We start from the raw sequence: 25,279 nt of genomic DNA, 5'->3' as shown, positions 1-25,279 counted from the left end.
GCTTTAAGTGTCAACATATTATGAACACTAGAGGGCAGCACCGCACAATGTGGTGTTCGATAGGGAAGGGTACTTTTATTTGTGCCTCTGCATATTCTACATGTTAATAATTCAACTGCTCAATATGAAAACCATGGTTTAGTCCTGTTCTTGTGTTTATTCAAGCCTGGTATATCTTTTTACATTTTATAGAAATGCAGGAAGACCTTTATATACCATCATATGTGAGAGAGATAGAGGCTGCTGCATATTCGCAAATGTCATTCTCCCTATCGCCTACTTTGCTTTGGAGATTGTAAGGGACTGAGATATTGAGATGGGCAATGCACTTTGAATTATTACTACAATGTCCCTGTTTTATACTTGGCCCTAAAATGTGCAAAATCACAGTGGTGGAGCATTGTGGATCACTATTGGCACACATGAAAAAGATCTGATATCATCTGGGAGAATCAACATCTGACTGCTCAGAGGAAGCATTTTACAATTAGTCTTAATTATTTAATCAAATATGAACAATTATATGAAGGATAAGTTACATCATTCCTGTAATTTGCTTCAACCATATGCAATATAGTGAAACAGCCTATTTGTTTGCACAGATCTAAACAGCAGGACTATAGGTCTAATTTGGGGGGAAATCAGGGCTACATTATTGCTATACTATATCTAAACAAGGAATGAATATGAGGACAACTATCTTAGTCCATTATTATTATTACAATTTAGATATTTATAGACAAATGGAGATTAAATTGAGATGGAAATGGCCATTTAGATAAGAACTTTTTTTTATTCTTCTCTGGTAGGGATTAAATTGCTCAGGTTAAATAAAAAATAAATAAATAAAAAATAAATACATTAACAACAACAGCAATAATAATAATAATAATAATAATAATAATAATAATAATAATAATAATAATAATAATAATAATAATAATAATAATAATAATAATAATAATAATAATAATAATAATAATAATAATAATAATAATAATAATACGCGTAATTTTGATTTAGTGAATATAAAAATCACAACCTCGCAAATACGTTAGCGGAAGTCTTTCTGGATCACTTCCGGGTATGAGAACTTTGTTTACATTCCCGAGAGCACACTTTATAGCCATCTGCATGCCATATAAAGACACTTTACCGATTCTTTAACCTCGGTATGGCTTCCCAGGCCACTATAACAATTAAAGGAGCATCAGCGGCCGCAAGTATCTCGGCTCCGCGACCGAAAAAACGCCCTGGATCTACGGCTGTGAGTGGAGCCCAGCAAAACAGCAGCAGCGGCAGTAAGAAGAAGAAAACCACTCCGATCACTGCATCAACTGCGCAGGCACAGGTAAAAGAAAGGCGCTAAAATAAAATATAACCATCAGCTGTGCAGATATGTAAGATTGTATTTGTATTGTGTGCATTTACAAGATAACAGCAGCGGAGACAGTAGCTGATGGCTTTTTAGACGCTTCTAGTGCAGTTGCAGAGTCCACAGCAAAGCCTCCACCATTTAAAGACCCTGCATTTATGGTGAGATCACGCAAATCTGAATTATATGTTACTATTCCCATCTATAACTATTTTTACTACTGTCTGTCTTGCAGCATTCAGGCATTGGAGGAGCAGCCGCAGGCAAAAAGAACAGGACATGGAAGAATCTTAAACAGATTTTAGCTTTGGAGAAGACACTACCCTGGAAACTCAATGACCCCAACTGTGAGTGTGGCTTCTTAAATTGTTGTCGTATGTGTTTGAGTATTTATATGTTTCTTAATATGTCATTTTGTTAATAGATTTTAACATAGATGCCCCACCGTCTCTAAAACCAGCCAAGAAATACTCAGACATCTCTGGACTCCCTGTAAGCTAAACACTGGTGCATTCTTCTATAAATACTGTACTTTTATACAAAAAAAACCCTGCATTTTATTTATCTTCTTTTTTTTTTCAGGCCAACTACACAGACCCCCAGACAAAGTTGCGATTCACCTCATCAGAAGAGTTTTCCTATATTCGCCTGCTGCCCTCAGATGTTGTGACAGGTTACCTCACTCTCAGAAAGGCAACCTGCATTGTACCCTGATACCTCAGAAAGACACAGACCTTTAAGACTTTGAGTACCATAGTTGTTATTACTGTGTGAATAGTCCACATCATTTGGGAGACCTTTTTTTCCATTCAAATACCCCACGACTGGTTTTCTTCTTTTGTATTAATTTATAATAAAAGTAAAATTCTCCTGGACTAGTATAGCTCTTTGTAACTTTTCTATTAGTGGGTCCACCCCTTGCTTGTTGGCATAGAAGTATTATTGCTTTGCCTAGAACACTCCACAGTATGGCTTTAATGGTATATATCTTGTATTTTTTCAGAGATGTTTTACTAAGAAAAAAACAACAACAAAAAAACAACAAGAACTTGCAAACAATGCATTCTACTGCAAATGGGGCCACCTCTTCATTAATTCAACCTGTAACTTGGCCTGGTGGCGTCATTGCTTGTGATGTAATACTGTGGAATATATTAGGTAAAGCATAACAAATTACCGGTACATATTGCACATGTAAATGCATACTGATTTATGCGGATATGGATTTTACTCACTACATTCCATTCACAGGGTCATTTACAACATGCACATCCCGATTGTACAAACCGGGCATCATTACCTTCACAAATTTAAATCCATTTGAACAGATTTTCATTTGACTTAAGCGGCACTAGACAGACATGTGATCAGTCTCACTTACTCCTGAGCTCTGGACATAGTGAAGCTGATGGAGGCACTATAGTTCATCTGGGGAGGCAGAGCAGCGTTTCCCATCTTGCTGTGGCATCAACCTCGGCGTCTTGATTAATGAGCAGTGCCAAGGCGTTCCGCTGCCCAAGCACCCGACCCAATAAAGCAGTAGAGGCTTCTAGTGCACCCATAGATGACATCATTCTGCAAAACGAGCAAGGTAAATATATGTAAAGCACAATTAATATAGAAAATAAATAGTAAACAAAAATAAATCATAACCAAAAATAAACTCATAGTACTCTATTTTAAAGATGCACTTTTCTGGTACAGGGTTTACCACCTGCTTGTCTCCACTGACATATTGTTTGCCTGGAAGGTTCCACTGTATGGCATTTAACACAAGTATTTAATGTTAAATCAACAGCTGGAGTTATTAAAATGTGATGAGAAAAAAAAAAAAAAAAAAACACCAAACAGTGATCCCAGGTTTGAGAGCTAGATTACAAATATGGACACAACCAGTCATAGAAATTCACAAACTTCTCTTTAAAAAAAACATAATGAAATCTTTACTGCTTTAAACTAAACAAAATGTTGGTTCTTTCTAAACTGTAGTAACATCTTGTTGCCACTTGAGTGCACTATAGTAATGTAAGTAGAAAGTCATGTCTTGTATGGTTATATCCACTGCTTCAGCTTCATGAAAATGTTAATGTAACTAAATATATGATTGAATACCCTATATTACAGATCACATATCTAAAAACAACTAAAACATTCAGTATGATTCTAACATGTACAATAGCCTATATATGACTGGGTTTTCTTTTAGGAGCTAAGATACAGCTTATTGTCCCTGGGGAAATTTAACCCATCCATTGTGTGCATTGAAATGGTTATGAGCAATGCAGGATGTACAATTGTTAGTCTAACACATTAATGATCTGGCTGTGGAGATTATGGCGTGTCTTCTGTACAGTGTCCTCTTGCCTGGATCAGGTTTTCACAGATCTAAAATAGGCTACATGTTGTTATTTTATTACATCCGACAAGTTTCCACTCCCCACTCCAAAGATATAATCACTGGGCATTTCTCTCATTTCAGCCTCCATGGGTTTTCACGAGAATCATATTTCACTGGAGATGGATAGAGTAGATGTAGTTTATGGTACTTCCAGACCCATCATTTATCCAATTCGTATAGCAATTTAGAACAGAAACAAATCTTAATTTTTAATACTTTTCCACCAAGCTGCTGCTGAGAGGCTGTGGATGCACTGTAGAAATCATGTTACAGTGCTGATCCGACAGGCCTTACATTTTTAAAATCTATGGCAAAATTTCATGAGCAGTGACTTCACATGTCGAGTCAAAGTAATGGACTGCGCTCCCAGCTGTGGTGGGCTGATCGATAGCACGGCTGCAGCCCGCTGAGCCAGCAGGGAAACTTTCATATTTATGCTTTTGACCTATTCACACAGGACGAGGAGTGCAGTCATTTACTCCTCCGCTAACACCAAACACACGGACTCCACTGGTGCGCACTATATTATTGTGTCCAACATATTGCCAGTGAAGGACAATAAAAACACTGCTGAGAAAATTACTGTCTCCAGTCCTCGGATAACCTCCATGGAGCTGCCATAGAGAGGTTTAGTCCATATTTTACTGCGCCTTTGACTTGTACTATAAAATAAAAGAAAACATCTACCACCATGATAACTACAGCTTAAATTTAATTAAACTTGAGCAAAGACTGAATTAATCATGAATAAACAGTACATTCAGAATGATTCAGGCTTAGTAAATACTTAAAGGTCCCGTATTACACTATTTTCTGATCTATGTTACAATGTTGTTTCTGTATCACAAACATACCTGGAGTTGTGTTTTGTTTCATTCACACATGTTTAACACACAAACCTGCATATTTAGGCTGAGTTCTTTTTGCAAAAAGAAAACACTCTACACCTTCTGATGTTATGTGTTAATACAGGAAGTGCTCCACTGTGTTTTTAAACTCCATACACCTTCACTAGAATCATTTGGATGATTTCAGGCCTGGAATTGCCACTCTCTACTGAACAAAAGGCAAAAGGAGCTGTTAACTTAAAAACTACTGCTACATGACATCACAAGGTGGAACAGGGCATTCTGAGCCTTGGTAGACAGACTAATAATGCAGGGTTATTCAAACAAGTGTGAATTAAACAAAACACAACTCCAGGTATGTTTTTGAGGAGGTAACGACATTATAACATGGCTTAAAGGTCACAAGAGTCAATATAAGTCCTTTAATTAAGGGCTTAGGAGTTCGGTTTAGTGTGTTAATGAAGTAGTTACTAAGCATGAAGCCTGTCTTTGTTCATACGTGCTATTAAAAGAGTAGCTATTATAATTTGTTTCCAGAATATTTTAAGAATGACTAGAATTTCCCCACTGTGGGACAAATAAAGGTTATCTTACCTTATCTTAGAGTATATGATCAGTAACATAATAGATAACGAACTGGTATCTGCACTTTACTTAAATCTTACAGTGGATACTTTTTACTTTTACTTCACTACATTTGAGAGCAGGCATCTACTTTCTACAGCACAAATTAACTGGACTGAAAACTAAAAAGTACTTTTAATATGATATGAGGGGCTATTTTTACCATGCTCGTGGTAACATCCTGACTAAAATTTTTGAGTTCAAGTTTCAGCTTTGAGCATACGAAATAAATACACAAAATTCATAAGAAAAAAAAAAAAAATGTTGCGTATTGTTACTGTTGACCAAAATATGTATAATTTTTAAATCAATATCACTACATTCACACAACACTTTATAAAAATTTGTGTGAAATACCATTCATTTTTAAAGTACATGTTCAACTGAGTACTTAAATACTTTTACTTAAGTAGATTTTTTTATGTGATACTTTTACTTGAGTAACTCTGTACCTGTACTTTTACTTAAATAACAGAATTGAATACTTCATCGACCACTGAGAGTTTGTCTTGATGGTATCTGAGCATTTAATGTTTTTCTTGTTAATGTAGCCTATAGATTTGTTCATTTATTTTATCATTTCAAAAACACATAAAAAAAAGAATACAGTTATAATTCATTCTTATAAGTTGTTAAAATAATCATTCACCAAATTTAAAATGGAACAAAAGAGTGATAAATTGCACTATTTCCTACAGTAAGTGTGAGGCTGTGGCTTAAATGCTAGTCCACATTTTGGTTAATTATAACTTATGTGCTTTGGATGGTAATGTAGGCTATTTTTAACATGTTTGGTTCATCTTGTCTTGTTTCAGCTGTATTTTGTCATATTTTCCATAGATTTTGCCTTTGTCTCTTTTGTCCCACTTTCCCTCCACTCTCGCTGCATCCTTGCTGTGTGTCTTGTAGAGGTCAAATAGCTGCGTGTCATCTGATAGCTAATAAACTCATTCAGATATCATTACACCGGGCTAAATCCCTGTTAATCCCACTGAAGATTCAATCAGTGTTTCTTAGCGGGTCAGCCCACTCCTGCCCATGATCTACTCGGGCAGGCGAACAGGGGCACAGTGGAGGGACAGGTAATTTGACTTCATGATAGACGGTGATTGTCCTTCAGTGGGCCATATACTCACCATTAGTTTTCCATCATGATCTTTTTGTCCTGTCTGCTAATCTCTTTTGACCTGTATGTGTGTCTTTGTGGCAAGTTTAGATGAACAAGAACAAAACATTTTTAGATTGCGTTTGATCATACTGATTTATATTAAAGGTGCACTATGTAACATTTCTCATGGCGAGTCCACTACCTGCTTATCTCCCTGGAGATGTTATTACTTTACCTGGAATGTATGGCAATTAGTGCAGCCTGTCGTATACATGGATTCAGTTACAGGTGTTTCTTTTGCTAGAAGTGACCTTGAAAAACATGGTGATAGAAAAGTTTAATGCCATACTGCGGAACTTCCCAGGCAAAGCAATAACATCTACATGGAGACAAGCAAGTGGCAGATCATCCTGTGCGGTCTTCATAAATCAAACAGGGAAAAAAAGCATCAGTAATCAGTCAATATCTAAAAGGGCAAAAGCAAACTGACTATCGGGTCTCGAGCCTCATGGGAAAAGGTCAAAGGTCACATTTTTATATAGCGCTTTTCCAACTTCAAGGCATTCAAAGCGCTTTACATCAAGAAACTACTCACCCAATCACGCAAACATTCATATATTAGTGTACACAGGCACTGGGGGTGAGGAGGGTTAAGTGTCTTGCCAAAGGACACAACGTCAGCATTCATCTGTGAGAACTGGAGTCGCACCGTCAACCTGTTGGTCAGTGGACCGTTCTACCATTGATGTTTACGTTGAGGGTGGGATTTGAGCTGCCAACTTTCGGAGCAGTCTACCACCTGAGCTACAGTTAAAAAAAATAAATAAATAAAAAATAAAAAATAATAATAACAACAATAATAATAATAATAATAATAATAATAATAATAATAATAATAATAATAATAATAATAAAATGTTGAAAGACTCTACCCTGCTATTTTTTTCTCAGACTTAGTGAATTGTTGCCTTTATAAGACTGTATAAGATGTCCACACTCATACTTGGTACATTTTCCAACAACATTTTAACTGCAATACTACAAGAAACACAGTAACCGCTCCACTGGTCTGTACATTTTCCAAAAAGTATTCAAAAAGTACTTGTGTATGTCCGATATGATTCACTCCTCACTATATACTCTCCGCTAACCCAATCATTCCATCTCAGTCTTCTGTCCTCTGCTTGTTGCTCAGATTAGGCCCATCCATCTCCCCGCACCTCCTCCTTCTCGTCCTCTTCTTCCTCTTCCTCCTCCTCCTCCTCCTACATTCAGGTGAATAAAGCATCATTGGACAGAGAGGTAATAGTGGGGATGTGACCCTGCACCCCTCTCCAGGACAGATGGATCCAATCTCAGAGACCCTATCCATCCCATACCCACCGACCTACAGCCAGCCTGCACTGATAGTCCCCATCTATCCACGGGCTGCCACTGATGCACTCCCATATGCCTCTCTGTGCTTAAAAGCTATTACATGTCAAGGCTAGATTTGTGCACTTTGGTTAGCCGCAGTGTATCTTTAACTCGGGTATTATATTACGGCCGCCAATGCAGTCCAGAAGCCAATTTACTTTACAAATTGTGAGCTTGAAAAGGCAATGATTTTGTAAATGTTCCTTGCAAGTGTGTAATCATTTTTGGCAATATGGCTTTAGCTGCAAAATCATATATTAATGTATGAGAAAATGTGGGGAACTACAAGTGGAATGCTAAATGCTAAATCCAAGCTGCTCTATATAAGTGGACTGTTCTTGACACTACATGGCATAACTATAGTACTATGTTAAAGGGTGCACAGCATAAGGTATAGACTGATTAAAGGGGCCATATTACACTGTTTATGATCTATGTTATAATGTTTCCTCATCACAAACATACTCAGAGTTGTGTTTTGTTTCATTCACACATGTTTAACACATAAATCCTGAATATTTAGACTGAGTTCTTCTCGCAAACAGAAAACACTGTTCCACCTTGTGATGTCATGTGGTAATATAGTGCGTTTTTAAACTCCATACACGTTCACTTGTATTATGTGGATGATTTGAGACCCGCAATTGTCAATCTCTACTGAACTAAAGGTAAAAAGCAGCTCTTAACTTGAAAATTATCACTTCACGACATCACAAGGTAGAACAGAGCATTTTGAGCTTTGGAGATGTACAGACTAATAAACCAGAATTACTCAAACATGTGTGAATGAAACAAAAAAAAAACAACAACTCCAGGTTTGTTTTTGAAGAGGCAACATTATAACTTGGCTTAAAGATCAAAACAAGTCGTATAATTTTGACCACTCACAGAGGGCTTTAAGTAAGTCCAACTGTGTCTCAAGAGAAAATAGCAACAGGCAACGCACCATCTAAAGCAAATATTAATATTTCCAATTTTCCTTTAGTTTACAACTCTGCAAACATAATCTTAAATGTATTGGATTCTTGCAACAGACATAAAAACTTCATTCAAAAGTCTAGTCTAACATCACAACATAACACAAGCTCTCTGCGGATCATGATGTGCCTCTTATTCTTGGACAGGTGTTGCCTTTCTATGTGGAGTTTGCATGTTCTACCCATTCTGATGTGGGGCGTTGGCAATTTTCCCCTATCAACTTGTAGAGTCAAATGGGGAGAGAGAGTGTAGAGACATTCAACAAACAATCAGCGCTGTGAGACTGCAGTAGCAACAATATATATGTTAACCATTTAATACAAACTCACATGACTGTATAAGTTTAAGGACTTACTACACCCGAACTGAGATGGGGAAAATATTGGGGCTTTTGTCTGTTTTGCTTCACAAAAATGGAATATATTTCAAGGACAAACAAAATTGGATGCTTTGGTTCCACAAATGCAATTTAATAATCTGGTGACAAACATTTATACTCACACCTGCACCTGTTTTTCATGTTTTAAATGGATTTGTGTAGTTATTTGTTTAGTTTTTTTGTATTTGTTCTGTATTTTGAACAGGGCGCCCATGAAAAAGAGAATCTAAGCGTTTTCATTAGGTCTTACTGTATAAATAAAGATAAATAAATACATAAATAAATAAATAATACACGTGCATACTGTATGTGCAATGCCTAAAAAATTCACAGGACTTCCCCCAAAATTTCCAAATTGAAATGTGACTATAGGCTATATAAAGAATACATTTAATTAAGTATTGATCAATAAAACAATCCCAAAATGCAGTGATTATAATAGTTCACTTAATACTTCAGTCTGCAAATTCTAAATGATTGGAGGCAGTTCGTTTATTCTGTCGACTCTGCTAGAGGAAGAGATCAAAAACTAACAATTTTTTCCCCTGTAAAATGAAAAAAAATGCAGTTAACTTGCTACAGAAAAGTAGATATTGCAGAGACTTTATGAGTTTGAGCATCGTCAATAACAGCTCTCCTCTCTGACACTCACTGCATGTCTCCCAGCCATTTCCATACACTGCAGAGAAGAGGAGAGCTAATTTCATTGACTTTAAAAGCAAAACCTCACTTACAGGCTCCGTGCGTGTTTACAGCTCCAGTCTGCTTCACTCTGCGCCCACTGCCCTTGGAGGATAATACACAACCTATTGACTACAGCAGATAGACGCTGGCCTATTGCTCTCCATCTTTTACCTTTTAATCACAGGTGGCTGGCAGCACTTTCCCCTGTAGAAGAGAGACAAAAAAACAGGGCCCAAAACACAGTGAGATGCAGCGTTAGTGTTTTGGGGGAATGTGCAGTTAAATGAAGCGTGAAATGAAGAGTCAGAGATGCTAGGACGCTGCCTCCCCGGGGAGCCTCTACAGAGGACTGACACCAACAGGCCAGGATAGATCAGGACAGGACTGCACCTGCCCCAGACTTTGCACCAGCCCCTCTGTCCCGGGCAGAGAGGAGCGGGGACACTGCAGCACACAACTAACACTGTGGAACTTTTCTGGTATGGGTCCACCACCTGCTTGTCTCCTGTGAATGTGATTGTTTTGCCTGAAATGTTCTACAGTATGGTATTAAACTTGTCTAGTTTGTATTTATTCCATTACAGGTATTGTTGCTTAAAGGTATGTTACGCAAACCTGACTCTTGTGAGCTTTAAGCCATGTTATAATCTTGTTACCTCATTAAAACACACCTGGAGTTGTGTTTTGTTTCATTCACACGTGTCTGCATAATCCTTTATTATTAGTTTGTTTACATCTCCAAAGCTCAAAATGCTCTGTTTCATCTTGTTATGTCATGTAGTGGTAGTTTAAGTTAACAGCTGCCTTTTCGCTTTTGTTTAGTAGAGACTGGCTGAAATCATCTAAAGGTTCTACTGAAAGTGTGTGGAGTTTAAAAACACAGTGGAGCACTTCCTGTATTACCACATGACATCACAAGGTGGAACAGAGTTAGTTATCTTATTTTTGTTTCTGATCATCTTCATGGAGACAGGTGAGTTTAATGCTTTACTGTGGAAGATTCCAGGCAAAACAATAATAGCTCCATGGAGAGAAGCAGTTGGCAGACCCTCCACTAGAAAAAATTACAGTAAATCAGTGAATTTTAAAAAATACTTTTCACAATGATTCAATATAATAGTCTTTTTTTAAGTTTTTGGTTTTTTTTTTAGCCGGACAGAGATAGAGCATATGTAACTTTTCTGGTTTGACATTTCCTTCATACTTTATATTTATTCAGTTACAGGTGTTTTTATTGCTAAACACTACCTTGAAAAACATTCTCACTGTGCTCACGGATCTGTAACTGATATGTGTAATGCCATATTGTCTTACTGCCCTCATTTTGATTTACCTTTTATACTTTTTTTTTTTTTTTTGGCAGTCAACAGGTGGGAACTGTTGTTGTTTTGTTTGGTTCCGCTGGACCCTTGATGGAGACACACACCTGGTCTGACAAGCAGAAGCTCAGTGTGTCGGGTATCCAAGCCAATTAAAGTTAAAATAAAGAGAACAGAAGAGTGTTTTAAGGTCTTTCTCCAAACTCTAATTGTAATTTGTGTCAGTTATTTTAGTTGGACTGTGGTATTGGTGGCATCAGTGGCATTTAAGTTCAAGATTGTACAAGCCACATTAAAGATGAATCAAGGCAGCAGAAAAATAACTCTTTATTGGCGTATTGAGGAGGTGGTGGTGTCATAAACATTTCTATTCAAACAAGCAGGTATTGGACCCTCCACCAGAAATCTGCACTTATAATGAACAAAATATAAGCAGCTGAAGTGCTTTACCAGACAACATACAGGTTTCAATAATGACATACAAACAAGAGTGTTTTAAGGTGTTTTTATGTCCTTCAGGAAACCCAGGCCTCCACCAAGGCACCGGTCTTAACATGCAAGAGTTAATAATAAGAGAAACAATATCCCTCCAAATATAAAACCAGAGTTATTTACAGAACTGTGCAGCTCCATCATTTGTTTTGATTCTACAGTAATGCAAATATGAATAGGTAAAAGCACATTATTCCAGGATAAAGAGTGTTTTTCTTTCTCTATTCATTCATCTCACATTTTAATACTTTACGTTGCGAGGGAGAGAAACCCATTCCAGATCATTTGGTGACTTTAGCTGACACCATTTCCACTCTGCTCCATGGCAACAGCAGCAGAGCAGGAGAAGGCTGAGCCAGAGTTTTCTCGCTCCGAGGCAGAAGTGCAAACCCTAGGGCTGTCACCACACCACCACCACCACCACCACCACCACCACTACCACTACACCACTGATCACCACTGAGAGCAGACAGCAGGACAGAATACAGCGAACGCACACTCTAACCTAGACAAAAATGTACACATATATACAGAACTTATTGTCTTATATCTTCATCTCAAACAGGCACTTTCTATTTCCACTGCAAACTTTTATACTTTTACTATTTACAATCATGATACTTGACTCATTGGGATCATAAATAAATCAGTTGAAGCTGAAAATATCCATCTTTACCTCATCACTTATATTTTTGCACTGCTCTGGGTGGAGTGTAGTGACGGAACTCTTGACTCCTTCGTGGGATCTGAATCTTTTGGATCTATTCACTGCAAACAGCCGTTCAAAAGACTATATATTTACATGACAGAAGCGAACGTGAGACCTCATTTTATCTACAAACTAATCACAGAGAGAAACGACCCAGGTTCATATTTGTTTAAAATGGTTCAAACTGAGAGTGGGAGTGTGTTTACCCTTTCGAATGATGCATAATTGAAATAAAATGTTGCACTGCAATAATAATAATAATTAAAAGCGAACTGTTATTACGATGCCAAATGTGTTTTTCTCACTCGTGTCGCTTATTCTGCTTCTGTGCTGATTTCTGAGTCGGTTCAGCATTAATCAGAGTAAAAATGCAGAGAAATTATAAAGAAAAAGACGCTAAGGAACCGTTCGAAAGAGCCAACTTGTTCGCGAATGTCACTAGTGAGATGATAGTTTACAATTTACTTCATCAACATTTTTTGCATCATTGATCAGAACATAATTCAAACTTACAAAATGTGAAATTACTGTTAAAAGCTCATTAGAAACAAATCATGGAACAAGCAAGAATATAAAGCTATATTTGTGCACATTTGTCATTTGTCTGATTAATCCTCAGCTAATACGTTTAGATCTGGATTGTAAAAATATATTTTATAGTTCATCTAATAACACACCCCCCTTTTAAAGTTCGTGTAACATAATGAGGTGCTTTTATTTTAAGATCTCGTCTAACTGACCCGCTCCTCCTGGTCTTCAGAGGAGTGACCCAGTAGCCTCCAGTGTGACTGACAGGTCCTGACATTACATTACAGGGAGGTGGTACTCCTGTTTAATGGCCATACTGAGCATTATTATGTGGACTTGACTGCAGCAGGTCACCTCATTCTGTCTCTCCTCCACTAGAGTCTATTACAAGCAGCGTGCCTTATCTCTTCTATTATGTCCGCTTGTAAATGAACAATCAGTCCAGTTAATGTCCTCTAATTAATGGGCCATCAGCCTCTTCACAGTGGTAATTAAGTGGCCGTCGAGGTGGCTAATTGGCATGCGTTCTGATTGGATCTGGTCACGCTGGACCCGCTGGGAAACAGGAAGTGAATTAGAGTGTTGTCATCTGCACAGACTGAGGAGGACTCTCACAAAGACGGATCTGCTGATGTGTGCATGTAGCAAACAGGCTAGTTAACCTGGGGACAATGCGCCCGTGACAGGGTGGAACTGACAGAGGAGAACTGTCAGATTTCCACTAAAACAACAAATGACAACAGTGTTTTCAAGGGTGTGTGCTGGCAGAGTGGTTAACGCTATGAGTGTCTCTGAGCCAGTCGGGAGGTTGCAGGTTTGATCTCTGACAATGATAGACTACAGTTTGTTCCATAACACAGGCAAGAGTTAAACAAGCGGCTGAGTGTCATAAAATACAGAGCATTTTATGTATGAATAAATCTATAGATACTTAATGAACTAATGCACACTTTATTACCACTGTAATGTGTCCTCTGCATCTGACCTATCTTTCAACGCCGCAGGGGAGACCTGTCAGGGGCAGCGAGTGACCACAGCAGTGGTCTCCAAACCCAAGACCTGCAGCCATCATGCCGCCAAGACCAAGAATAAAGTCATTTTTGTATTAAAATGAAATATTTTTAGGCTATTTATTGTAATACATTGTTGACCCTGTACAACATCTACCTTTAAAGAAGACCTGTTGTGCTTGTGTCACCTATAATCTATGACACCCACAATATTCACCTAAAACAACTTAATATATTAAACAAGTCAGCTGACTTCTGCATTAGAAAATTGCAGTGCACAATAGGAGTTGTGAAGATGCCTGGTCCTCCTCTAGATACATGCACATCACGTGAGTAGCAGATTTTTTTTCATTTGTACCAAAATGACAATGCAACGGAAGCAAAATCCTATACGCATCACCGAAAATACAATTGGAGAACAAAGTAAGTACAGAGCAGTGGGCGTATGCCGGAGGCGGTGAAAACGAGGGTTGATCGGCAAAATGGCATCTTGAAAATAAGCGATTAAAGATTCCTCAACATGCACGAATCACTCATGACACAATTTCGAGGGAGTAAATGAGAAGGGGAACAACTATAACATGATTAAAAGCTCTGAAAAGTACATTTAGCAGAATAAGTCTGCTTTAACTTACTAGTTGTTGTTTTTCTTCTTCTTATAATACATTTTTGATACACTTTTCTTAGAAATTAAGCATAACCCTGTGAATTAGAGCCATAAATGAATGAATACTAGATTTCTTGACAACAACAAATAAATCTTCTCAACCAACTTTTGGATCCACCCAAATACTAAAACAATAAAACCTACTTTTACACCCCGTATTGGAGAGTACAGCTTATGGCCATTATACTTTGAGTACAACTAACTTCACACATGCTCCTCCTGCTAATTAGTAAAAGTAAAAAGCAGGAAACACAATGGAAATGTTTTTAAGGCAAACACCAGCGGAGAGGCAGTATTTTGAGAGTAGTTTCACGAGAGGCTGCGAGCTCCTCCACTTAATTAGTTTGAGTGTTAAAAAGAACAGAAATCGCCGAAGGTTTTGGGGTGAAGTATCATATAATAGGAGCTAACAGAGCCGAGGTAGTTTCTCTCACTCGCGTAGTGTCGACTGGTTGCTTGGAGCAGTTGGATAATGAGTGAGAGAAGGGTGTGCGGATGGCAGAGGAATTGGGTGAATGGGGTTACAATAGAAAAGGCTAAAATGTATAGGTTTAATAAGGAGAGGACAAAACACCTGAAGAAGAAGAGAACCAGGAAGTGTGTTGCGGCTGAATACAGATGGTTTGGCAATTGGACTGGATTTTTTTTTTTCTCCCAGTACTTTATTTACCTATTTATTTATTATTTTTTTCTTGTGTTCATGACTGGACTATAGGTCACATCAACAAATAAAAAAAAAATAATAATTAAAATAAAGATAAAGAGGTTGGCAGCTCTCCTACACACACATTCTCACAGTGGGCGTACTCATGTAGTTGTAGCTCGGAGGTGCTCAGGATAATAAGAAAACACAATAAGGTGTTTTTTATAATGAGAAACAACAGCTGAACCACCGATGGCACTGCGCAGAGAGAGCACAGACTGGGACAGAGGCATGGGCACATACACTTACTGTACCAAACAAGTCCTCACTCAAACAGAGGAGGATAATCTTAATATAGAACAACTTACTAAAAAGTGTAAATAATAAACAAGCTACGTATTAAAATTAGTGGCTGTGCATGCATCATAGACTGCATATACTGTATAAAATGTTCGCTTTAACCCGCTCTACATGATCCTGGCGGAATCATAACTTCTCTCCTTCGCTAACATTTGGACAGAAGAATTAAACTAAATACTGTGATTTTACAAGCAGTTTGCTCATCAATCATCCACGTTAACTCTACTATCAATTACTGTACTCAAGTTCTTTGGAAAGAGCATGTTAGTCCAAAATATATATTAAAGGTTTGTATTGAAAGTTTTTTATTCTGCACTCTTCTGTTTTAATGTTAATTTTATGATGATTATTTGTGATTTTTTATGTTTTGATTTGCGTGATTTTAATGTCCTTCTTATTCCGTAAAGCACTTTCAATTACTTTGTGTACAAATTGTGCTGTACAAATAAACTTGCCTTGCCTATTATCAAAATTGTAGTAACACATAAGCTAAAGAAAAGATAACACATTCAGAAAATAATAATAAAAAATCCTTTGCGTAATAATTTAAAGCAGTACTATTCTGCAAAATCCCCGTTTTCACTGCCACCGCCACACGCCCACTGTGTCGTACTTACTTCGTTCTTCAGTTTTACTTTCTTTATCGATGATACGTGTAGGATTCGGTAGAGTCAACATTTCATTTTAGCATGAATAAAAAAAAAAAAAAAAGCTTCTCATTAGTGTGGAGGCTCCGACAGCTCTACGGCTTTTTGTTGCGACGACGTTCATCAGCGCCCATTGGACGCCGCAGTTTTCTAACACCAAAGTCAGTTTCTTTCCAAAATTGTTTCTTTTACTAAGTTGTTTTTGATAATAATAATAATAATAATAATAATAATAATACATTTTATTTATAACGCACTTTACATTTGAACAACAAATGTCAAAGTGCTATAGTGCAAAAAAAGACATTAAAAACAGAAGACAATTAACATTAAAAACAGAAAACAATTAGTGTAAAAGCAATAAAACAATAGCCAGTGTTTATCTGTAGGCCAAGGTTAAAAGGTAAGTTTTTAGTCCTCTTTTAAAAGCATCCACCATCTGTGGAGCCCTGAGATGGGAGGGCGTTCCACAGACGGGGAGCAGCCACTGAGAAGGCTCTGTCGCCCATGGTCTTGAGCCGTGTCCTGGGCATGAGCAGACGGTGCTGTTGGCCTGACCGAGTCTTAGTGGAGGTGTGTGGTGTGAGCAGTTCAGTGAGGTAAGTGGGGGCCGCACCGTGGAGACAGTGATGGGTGTGCAAGAGGACTTTGTATTGAATGCGGAAGTGAATGGGGAGCCAGTGCAGAGAGTGAATAATGGGGGTGATGTGCTCGTGTTTACGCACCCTCATCAGGACCCTGGCGGTGCTGTTTTGGACATATTGGAGTTTTTGAATGCTCCTGCCAGAGATCCCGATGAGGAGTGCGTTACAGTAGTCAAGCCTGGAGGAGACAAAGGCATGGACGAGCTTCTCTGCAGCAGGGAGGGAGAGAGAAGAGCGAAGTTTGGAGATATTACGGAGGTGAAAGATGGCAGTTTTGCAGATGGAGGTGACATGATTGTCAAAGGAGAGGTGGGGGTCAAATTTGACCCCCAGGTTTGTTACAGAGGGAGAGAGGGGAATGGTGTGTCCGAAAAATGAAACAGAGGTGATTGGAGAGGAGCGGAGTTGATGAGAGGTACCAGTTTGGATGGCTTCTGTTTTGGAGCCATTTAGCTGCAGGACGTTTTGACTCATCCACGCCTCTATCTCCTCCAGGCAGGAGCTGAGATGGGAGACTGCAGCAGAGGGGGTACAGGAAGGAGAGATGGTGAGGTAGAGTTGTGTGTCGTCAGCATAGCAGTGGAAATGTATTCCATGCTTGCTGACGACACGACTGAGGGGAAGCATGTAAATGGTGAAGAGGGTTGGGCCGAGAACGGAGCCCTGGGGGACCCCACAGATAACAGTGTGGGGTCTAGATCTTGCTTCCCCCAGAGCTACGCACTCAGTTCTGTCGGCGAGGTAGGAGTGAAACCAGTGAAGGGCAGTGCCAGAGAGACCTGTGTAATGCTGGAGACGGTGTAGGAGGATGTGATGGTCTACAGTGTCAAACGCAGCAGAGAGGTCGAGAAGAATGAGGAGGGATATGGAACCAGAGTCAGAAGCCCTCATCAGGTCATTGGTGACTCTGATGAGGGCTGTTTCTGTACTGTGGGAGGGGCGGAAACCAGATTGAAATTTTTCATACAGGTTATTGGATTTGAGGTGGTGGTGGAGCTGGGAGGAGACAACTTTTTCTAGGATTTTTGCGAGAAATGGGAGGTTTGATATTGGTCTGTAGTTTGACAGAGGTTTGGGGTCCAGGGTGGGTTTCTTGAGGAGGGGTTTGATAATGGCAGTTTTGAGGGTGCTGGGGACATGGCCTGTTTCTAGGGAGGTATTGATTATTTTTGTGATGAGGGGACTGATGGAGGAGCAGTGAGTTTTGAGCAGGGGTGATGGGAGAGGATCGAGTGGGCAAGTGGATGGTTTAGATTTATGGATGATCTTCTCGACCTCCTGCTGCGTTATGACAGTGAAATGGGTGAGTATGTTTGTGACTGGTGTTAAGGGTAGGTCGAGTGTGGCGCTGTTGAATGGTGGAAATGAGGTACGGATGTTATCTATTTTTGATGTGAAAAATTGCATGATAAGGTTGCAGTCTAAATCTGTATTGCTGTGGAATGGGGGGATATGAGCATTGAGGATATGATTTATTGTGGAGAAAAGTTTTTTTGAGTTACCTATGTTGTTGTTTATTCTGGTGGAGTTGTGTTCTGACCGGGCCTTGGTGAGTGCTTTGCAGTATGTTGTGCGGTGTTCCCGGTAGGCCAACTGATGCACCGTTAGGCCGGATTTTATGGATGCACGCTCCAGGACACGGCCCGCCCTCTTCATTTCTCTGAGCTCCTCTGTGAACCACGGGGCAGAGCGGGTGAGGCATATCCTGAAATTCTAACACAATGATCCATGGGTGTCATAGATTATAGCTACATAGCAAACCCAAGCACAGTATATATGTAAGAAATGAAAATTATTGTTAAATTGTTCCTTCTTTGGTTTGGTCCAGTGTCCCTTGCATGACCCCTACATCTTATTTGGCTTCAAGTGTCCATTTTGTACGCGATGCTTTGATTCTTCTCATGGTAGTTAGTCCGTTGGTTAAAAGCACATGAATTAAATATGACTTTTTTGTTTTCACTCAGACGCTAATGTTACGATTTTTTACTGCTTTATCTTTAGTCATTGTGAAAATCCCGTTGCACGTCCGCTCCCTCCGCTCCCCCCTTCATGTACATTTTCCTTGCATAAGCACTTTGTTGTCCTTGGGAGCCCACCGAAGCTTGTCTTGTGAGGCCGTGTGCTCGTGAGGTGACCTTTCCCTGCCCGCGGCTCGGTCACACGCGGCTACAGTGACACACACATACGCACACATACACAAGGGGCCCAGAGACACACACACATGCATACAGGCACACACACACACATACACAAGGGGCCTGGGGACAACACATAACACTGCTGCTATACTTCAGACAGGAACACCACCGGAGCAGCTCACTTATAAAGACACACAGATAGTTACAAAAGGTTACACGGTACACAACATTCTCCTCACAAAAACACGGAACGGTCTCCAGAGGATGCAGCACGTTTGGTGTCACTTATCTAAAGTCTGAACAAAGAGCAGGGTGCAAACAGCGAGCGACAAACATTCCAGTGGTTCAAACTCCAGAGATGTGTTTAGTGCGATAGTTAGACATCAAGAACTTACTTACTTACTTTTGTCGTCTATGTGCTTTTCTTGTCAAGATGTTGGAACAGATTGCCCACAAAATGATGTTAACAGTGTCGCTAATTGAATCTAATCAAAAGGACTGCAAAAACAAAACCACTTGCAATTAGTCTGACGTTCTCATAACAATTTAATATCTGAAAGCAAACAGCAGTAAATGAGTCGCTATAATGAAAGTCAAACACATTTCTGTTTAGTATAGCATAGTGTCGGATAGAACGGTCACATTGTGTTGGAACTAACTAACTTCAGAACTAATACTGGACTAGATCAGGACTAAACCAGGACTAGAACAGGACCAAACCAGGTTCACCATCTGGACTAAACTTGGCTCATACCAGGACCGAGCACAGGAGAGTGTGAACGCGCCCACAGTTAGTCACAAACTATTACCACTTATTACCAAATATAAATCAATTAAAACAAATATAAATGAGCAGATGCATGTAGTGACAAATCTGAACTCCACTCACCTGGGACAGATGCATTGTGGGAAGTGTTGCAGCCTCACACACAGTTGTTGTTCTCAGTCCAGATGTTGACCTCAAACTGGAGCTGGGAGCTGCACAGAGCACCCCAGGTGTTAGCATGTTAGCATGTCCTGACAGACGCTCATTAGGACAAACAAGCACACACGAACACGCCGCAGCACAAGTACAGGGCCATTAGCCTAGAAGTTCATTTTACTCTGGAATATTCATTATAAAAAGGTTTTTGGTCAGCCTTTAGTTTACCCTTTACACTGCACCTGCCTCATTAAGGACAATGCACTGTCCAACACTCCATAATGAGCTGTAATTATATACTTAAAAGGTACAGTATGTAACTTTCTGGAGGTGGCCCTTCACCTGCATGATGGAAATAGAAAGTTAAAACCATACTTCAGAACATTCATTGGAGAGATCTATGGAGATAGATGGGTTTTATGCCATAGTGTGGAAAATTATAGCCAAAGAACAACATTTCCATGGAGACAACACTTTATTGTCCCCATTGGGAAATCTGTCCTCTGCATATGACCTGTTTGAGTTATGTGTCATTATAGGTTCACAGCTGTGAATATCAAGTGCACTGTAAAGTAAAAAATAAAAAATCCCTTTCCCTCCTTTTTTTGGGCAAACCATTAAGTAGAATGTAAAGCTCTGTGTAATGACCTGTTATAAATGTAATTGCACTTATGGATTAAGGTGTAGAGAAATAATTGACCTCCGTGTCTCTATTCTCTACATAAGAACAGAGCCAAATGTCAAAAGTGCATTATGTTTTAGTAACTTATTATGTATTAAGTGTACTGTAAAATACTTTCAAATTTGAAGCTAACCAGTATCCACAAGACATCATAATCACACACAAAGACAAAAGAACATTCAGTGTTTGTCTATCAGGTAAATTATTTTTGCAATTTTTGTAATAACGCTGAAAGCATGAAGTGGACTCTACTGAGACTGGTGCATTAAAACCAGATCCCAGTAGAAACCAAAGTGTTTTTTTTAGCAGTAAAGACAATAAAACAGTCCCCCATACGACACATGTGCAGTATTAATTTGCACATTCATTTTTAAGCACATTATGATTTGTTTCTGTTCGCGATGCAATGCCCCAGTTTCTCTTCACAGATTATAAAAGTTTAATCTCCTTATTCCCTCTCTTCTCTTAGTGCCACAAACTGCATTATCTTTTATTTGTTTCACCATTCAGACATGTGTCAACTTTCCAAGCCACAGTGGTGACTATTATTTTTCTCAAACCTATGTATTTATTCATAAATTCATATCTTTAAAGTTTAATTTCTGGCCATCCCGTTCTGGCTGGATACAAGCAGAAATATTCTCCAGACTTTTGATCCCGTGGTGTGTTTCTTGACAATAGAATAGCGTATTATCCTTTGCACTTAAAAGACCTAAACATACAGTGATTAGCATACACAGTGGTGGTTAGACGCAGTGGTACAGGTGTTAATGATGCTCGGAGGATGTGCAAATATATTCATGAATTCACTTGAGCCTAATTCCTGTGTGTCTGTAAATGCAGCGTGATGGAGGGGCTGTTTTGATGTATCTTCTCTGTGTATTAAGCGTTGCGCTCAGACAGACAGTGTCACATTCAATCTTCCTCTTCGTTGGACTTGGGACACATTATTGTTACCGCAGTAAACGGGGTGAGAGCGACTGAGGGATAGACTTGAAATGCAACTAAAAGTCCAAGCGTTGGTCGAATTAAAGCGCTCATTTTACGCTATTTTCTACAGAATGTTATAATGTTGTTTCCTTGTCGCAAACATACCCGGAGTCTTGTTTTGTTTCATTTGCGCAGGTTTAACACGCAAATTCTGCATATTTCATAGTTCATAGTTCTTTGCTCAAACAGAAAACGCTCTGTTCCACCTTGTGATGTCATGCGGTAAAACAGGAAGTGCTCCGCTATGCAAATCCGCTACTGAACGAAAGGTAAAAAGTAGCTGTTAACTTGAAACTAGGTGGAACAGAGCATTTTGAGGTATGTTTTTAAGGAGGTAACAACATTATACCTTGACTTAAAGCTCACAAGAATTAATTTTGTGTCATATAGGACGTTTAAAAACAAATACAAGCAAATGTTTAGGGATGAAGAACACACCAAATTTCATTACAAGTGTCACAAAAACTGTAAATTAAAATAAATCAAAATTTATAGTGAGTATACAATGATATTTCTGTTAGTTTTGTTGATAAATTATGAAATACTTGGTGATAATGGTGATAATCAAACAACAGAACAGCCCCCGCTGCCCTGCGCGAGGCTCTTTTACTGTGGAATTTATAGTGCAATGAAAAAGCGTTCATTATTTTTTCTTCTTAAACCTGCTGTAAATACATGACATTCACTACTGGCCTGTCCTGCACTGCACAGACTCTATTATCCTAACCATCATAGGGCTGCACGAAACTTGTAGGATCCAACGATTGACAGATTCGACCAATTTGTTACTAAAAGAAAACATATCTTACTCGCTAACTTTATATGAAAAGTGCTCATGATTAGCTCTGCCTTTGTGATCCTCTTGGCTCCTTGTTTCACTGTACAATGATCTCGTGTTTGATCAGACAAAGATCCGACAGCTTCTCCGTATGGCAGCGATTAGAGCTTGAAAGAAAAGAGAAAATTATTAATTATTTATGACAACATGAGATCAAATACAGTCTTAAAGGACATATATTAAACTCAAACCAGCCTTTATGAAAGCTTCTCTCTGATCATTAGCCTGCACAGTTATATTTGATTGATCCAGGCGTGTTTGAGTTATCCAGTTTTGTTTGGCATTTGAGACTTTAAAGCTCAGTAAATTTCTGTTTCCACCTCCACCCCGTCCCCACCCACAACCCTGCACTTACTTCTTTGAAAAATTCAGACTCCTGGTTATGTACATAGGATTCAAAACGTTTTGCCAGCCAAAAATAAAAACACTGTAAATGAAAATGCACTGCTTTCTTCTTTGATAAAAAATAATATATACTTTAATATGACCTTTCACCAAATAACCAGTGGAGGAGGAAGTTTTGTTAAAAGTGCAAATAACAGTGCAAAAAATAATCAAGTAAAAGTATCACATGAAAAAATCTACTTAAGTATTAAAGTACGCATTAGAAAATGTACTTAAACAGTAAAAAGCAAAAGTATTTCATGCAGACTTTGAGGTATTATAAGGCCTCAAGAATAATAATTTTGATAAAGATTTGTCCTGAATTTTGTTAAATAAATGTCAATAAAAAAAAGATACATTTCAGTCCTGTTCAAAAATGTAGCGGAGTAGAAAGTACAGATACAGATTACTACTCTCAAGTAAAAGTAAAACGTATCCACTTTAAAATCTGCTACTACTCATGTGCGTCGGACTGTTCCACGAGAAAAGAGAACAGAATCAAGCAATAAAAGTAAAAAGTAAAAGCAAGTAAAAGTAATCCAGGTCCATCAAGATGATTTGTACCCAGGGCCCAGAATTTTGTACTACACCCCTTATTACTTAAGTACCGTACTGCACTTTACAACTTCTACTTTGTTACGTCCCACCACTAACCACAAATAACAACACAAACACAATTTCACAAAGAATTTTTTATAAAAACCTCATTGTGAATCATGCGTTTGCCCAAATAGGTTTGTTCAGTTTCACTTGTCGCCATCTCTATTTAAACTAGAGTCAGACCGTTACATGTTTGCGTTTTTGTTACTACAGTAGACACAGTTCAACTCCAGACAGGTGTGAGCAGCCCCTGTTTTCTCCCATTATTCATACATGGAGTCTTCTCTCATTTTGCCTGCTCATTGTTGTGTCTGACGCTGGCTCCTCCCCGGCGGCACCGCGTCTCATGAATATTAATGAGCAGATTTACATAATGAGATGCAGTGACGCGGGATTATAATAACACAAGTCTACTGTATTTTGGATCTCTGCGCTATCCTCCATCATATCACGCCGATTTAACCCAGATATAAACAAGATCAATGGATTGTGGAGAGGAGGAGCTCAGGGCGAAACACATACAAACACATGCAGAGGATCAGAAGGTGTCTAGAGCAGCGCAGTAAAAGAACACTGTGGAGCATTCTGTTTAATTGAATCATCTTTAAGTGAATAAAATGAGAAAATTATGTGAAAAAACCCATCATGATAAAAATAATCAACATGTTTGCTTTAATGTATTTTAACTCCTCATTTTTAAGTCAGTTTTCTAAGGAAAAAAGTGTTTGAAACTGAAATCTGAAATGCTTTTGTGTGATAATCTTTGTACTGTTTGTTTTTCTTCCATTCCAAAGTGAGATGAATGACAACCGGACAGTTTATTTCCTTTTCTTCCTCTTGTCTTGTTTATTAAAGATGAGTTTTTGTTCTCATTTTTGAATAAATTTGTTTTGAAATATTCTGTACGGACTGCACCTTCGGACTTACTTTAAGCGTCAGTTAACACATTGTCAAAAATGTCAAGATACTGATCGATATAAAAAATAAAATTGAAACTATACACTTGCATTTATATCAGAATTTGTATGGTTCATTTGTGTTTAAAATAAAAAACGGAGGACCCAGAAATGCAGGACTGCACCTGAAATGTTCTTTAATCTAAACTTTAACAAAGACCAGAAGAAAAACTAAACACAAAAACCCCAAATAAAAACTTACAGGCAGGAGTGTAGCACTGAATTTTGGGTCCTGGGTACAAATCATCATGGTGGGGCCACACTACAAAAAAAGGAGCACATTACAGATTTTTTAAAGGGCCCCTCCCTGCACTGGGCCCCGGGTAAACAGCACCTTTTACCCCCACAGTCTGACGCCCCTGCTCACGGGACATGACACTGACAATGGACCAACAAAGCACTTCTGGTTAAGCAGGAATCCCATACTTTTCAACTGAGAATTAGCGAAAAGTTTTGCAGCTAAAATGTGATATAAAGTTGGTTAATTTGTGTAAAATGATTTATGTTCATGTGACCAACAAACCAACACTGCACCGATTCTCTGAGAGTCTTTAAAACAGCTTTGTCGTCCCTATAGAACTTATTTGCTGTCAAGATCAGCAGCAGAGGAACGAGACGCAGGTGGAACACACTAGGGCGGAGCAAACAATAAATATGACAGGAAGTAAAACTCAAAACCCACACATGGTTAAAGAAATTACAAAATAAAAGCACGTTTAGGATGACAAAATAACTCAAGGAAAATTATGACAATATTTTCTAAAAAGGAGAGCATTTTTATCACTGTGTGGTATCAGAATCAGTATCGAGCTCTTATCTTTGTTATTGTGACAGCACTATTAGACAGTGAAAACAAATCAATTTAACTTTTCTAGACACACTGGAGTCACTCATCCCAGCCAAATATTGCTTTTCAAAGACAATATGATAGGAAGTCCCC

The 25,279-nt window shown here is 38.6% G+C and overlaps 1 protein-coding gene across 1 annotated transcript; it reads left to right on the top strand.

Moving 5' to 3' along the window:
* The first annotated feature begins 1,077 nt into the window (after positions 1–1,077).
* ino80c (INO80 complex subunit C) lies at positions 1,078–2,246 on the top strand. Its single transcript, XM_033981102.2, has 5 exons — positions 1,078–1,351; positions 1,435–1,536; positions 1,611–1,722; positions 1,800–1,867; positions 1,958–2,246. The coding sequence occupies exons 1-5, from the start codon at positions 1,175–1,177 to the stop codon at positions 2,087–2,089; spliced, it is 591 nt and encodes a 196-aa protein (XP_033836993.1). The 5' UTR covers positions 1,078–1,174; the 3' UTR covers positions 2,090–2,246.
* Positions 2,247–25,279: the final 23,033 nt, after the last annotated feature.

Source organism: Periophthalmus magnuspinnatus, chromosome 16 (assembly GCF_009829125.3).
Source record: "Periophthalmus magnuspinnatus isolate fPerMag1 chromosome 16, fPerMag1.2.pri, whole genome shotgun sequence".
Taxonomy (NCBI): Eukaryota; Metazoa; Chordata; class Actinopteri; order Gobiiformes; family Gobiidae; genus Periophthalmus; species Periophthalmus magnuspinnatus.
Note: the sequence above shows the minus strand (reverse complement) of the source record. Positions and strands in the feature narration are given on the sequence as shown.

Excerpts from the sequence above, each read along its gene's own strand:
- ino80c (XM_033981102.2), top strand. The coding sequence starts at position 1,175 with ATGGCTTCCCAGGCCACTATAACAATTAAAGGAGCATCAGCGGCCGCA. Across the intron at positions 1,352-1,434 it reads CATCAACTGCGCAGGCACAG|ATAACAGCAGCGGAGACAGT; the intron begins GTAAAAGAAAGG and ends TGCATTTACAAG. Across the intron at positions 1,868-1,957 it reads CAGACATCTCTGGACTCCCT|GCCAACTACACAGACCCCCA; the intron begins GTAAGCTAAACA and ends TTTTTTTTTCAG.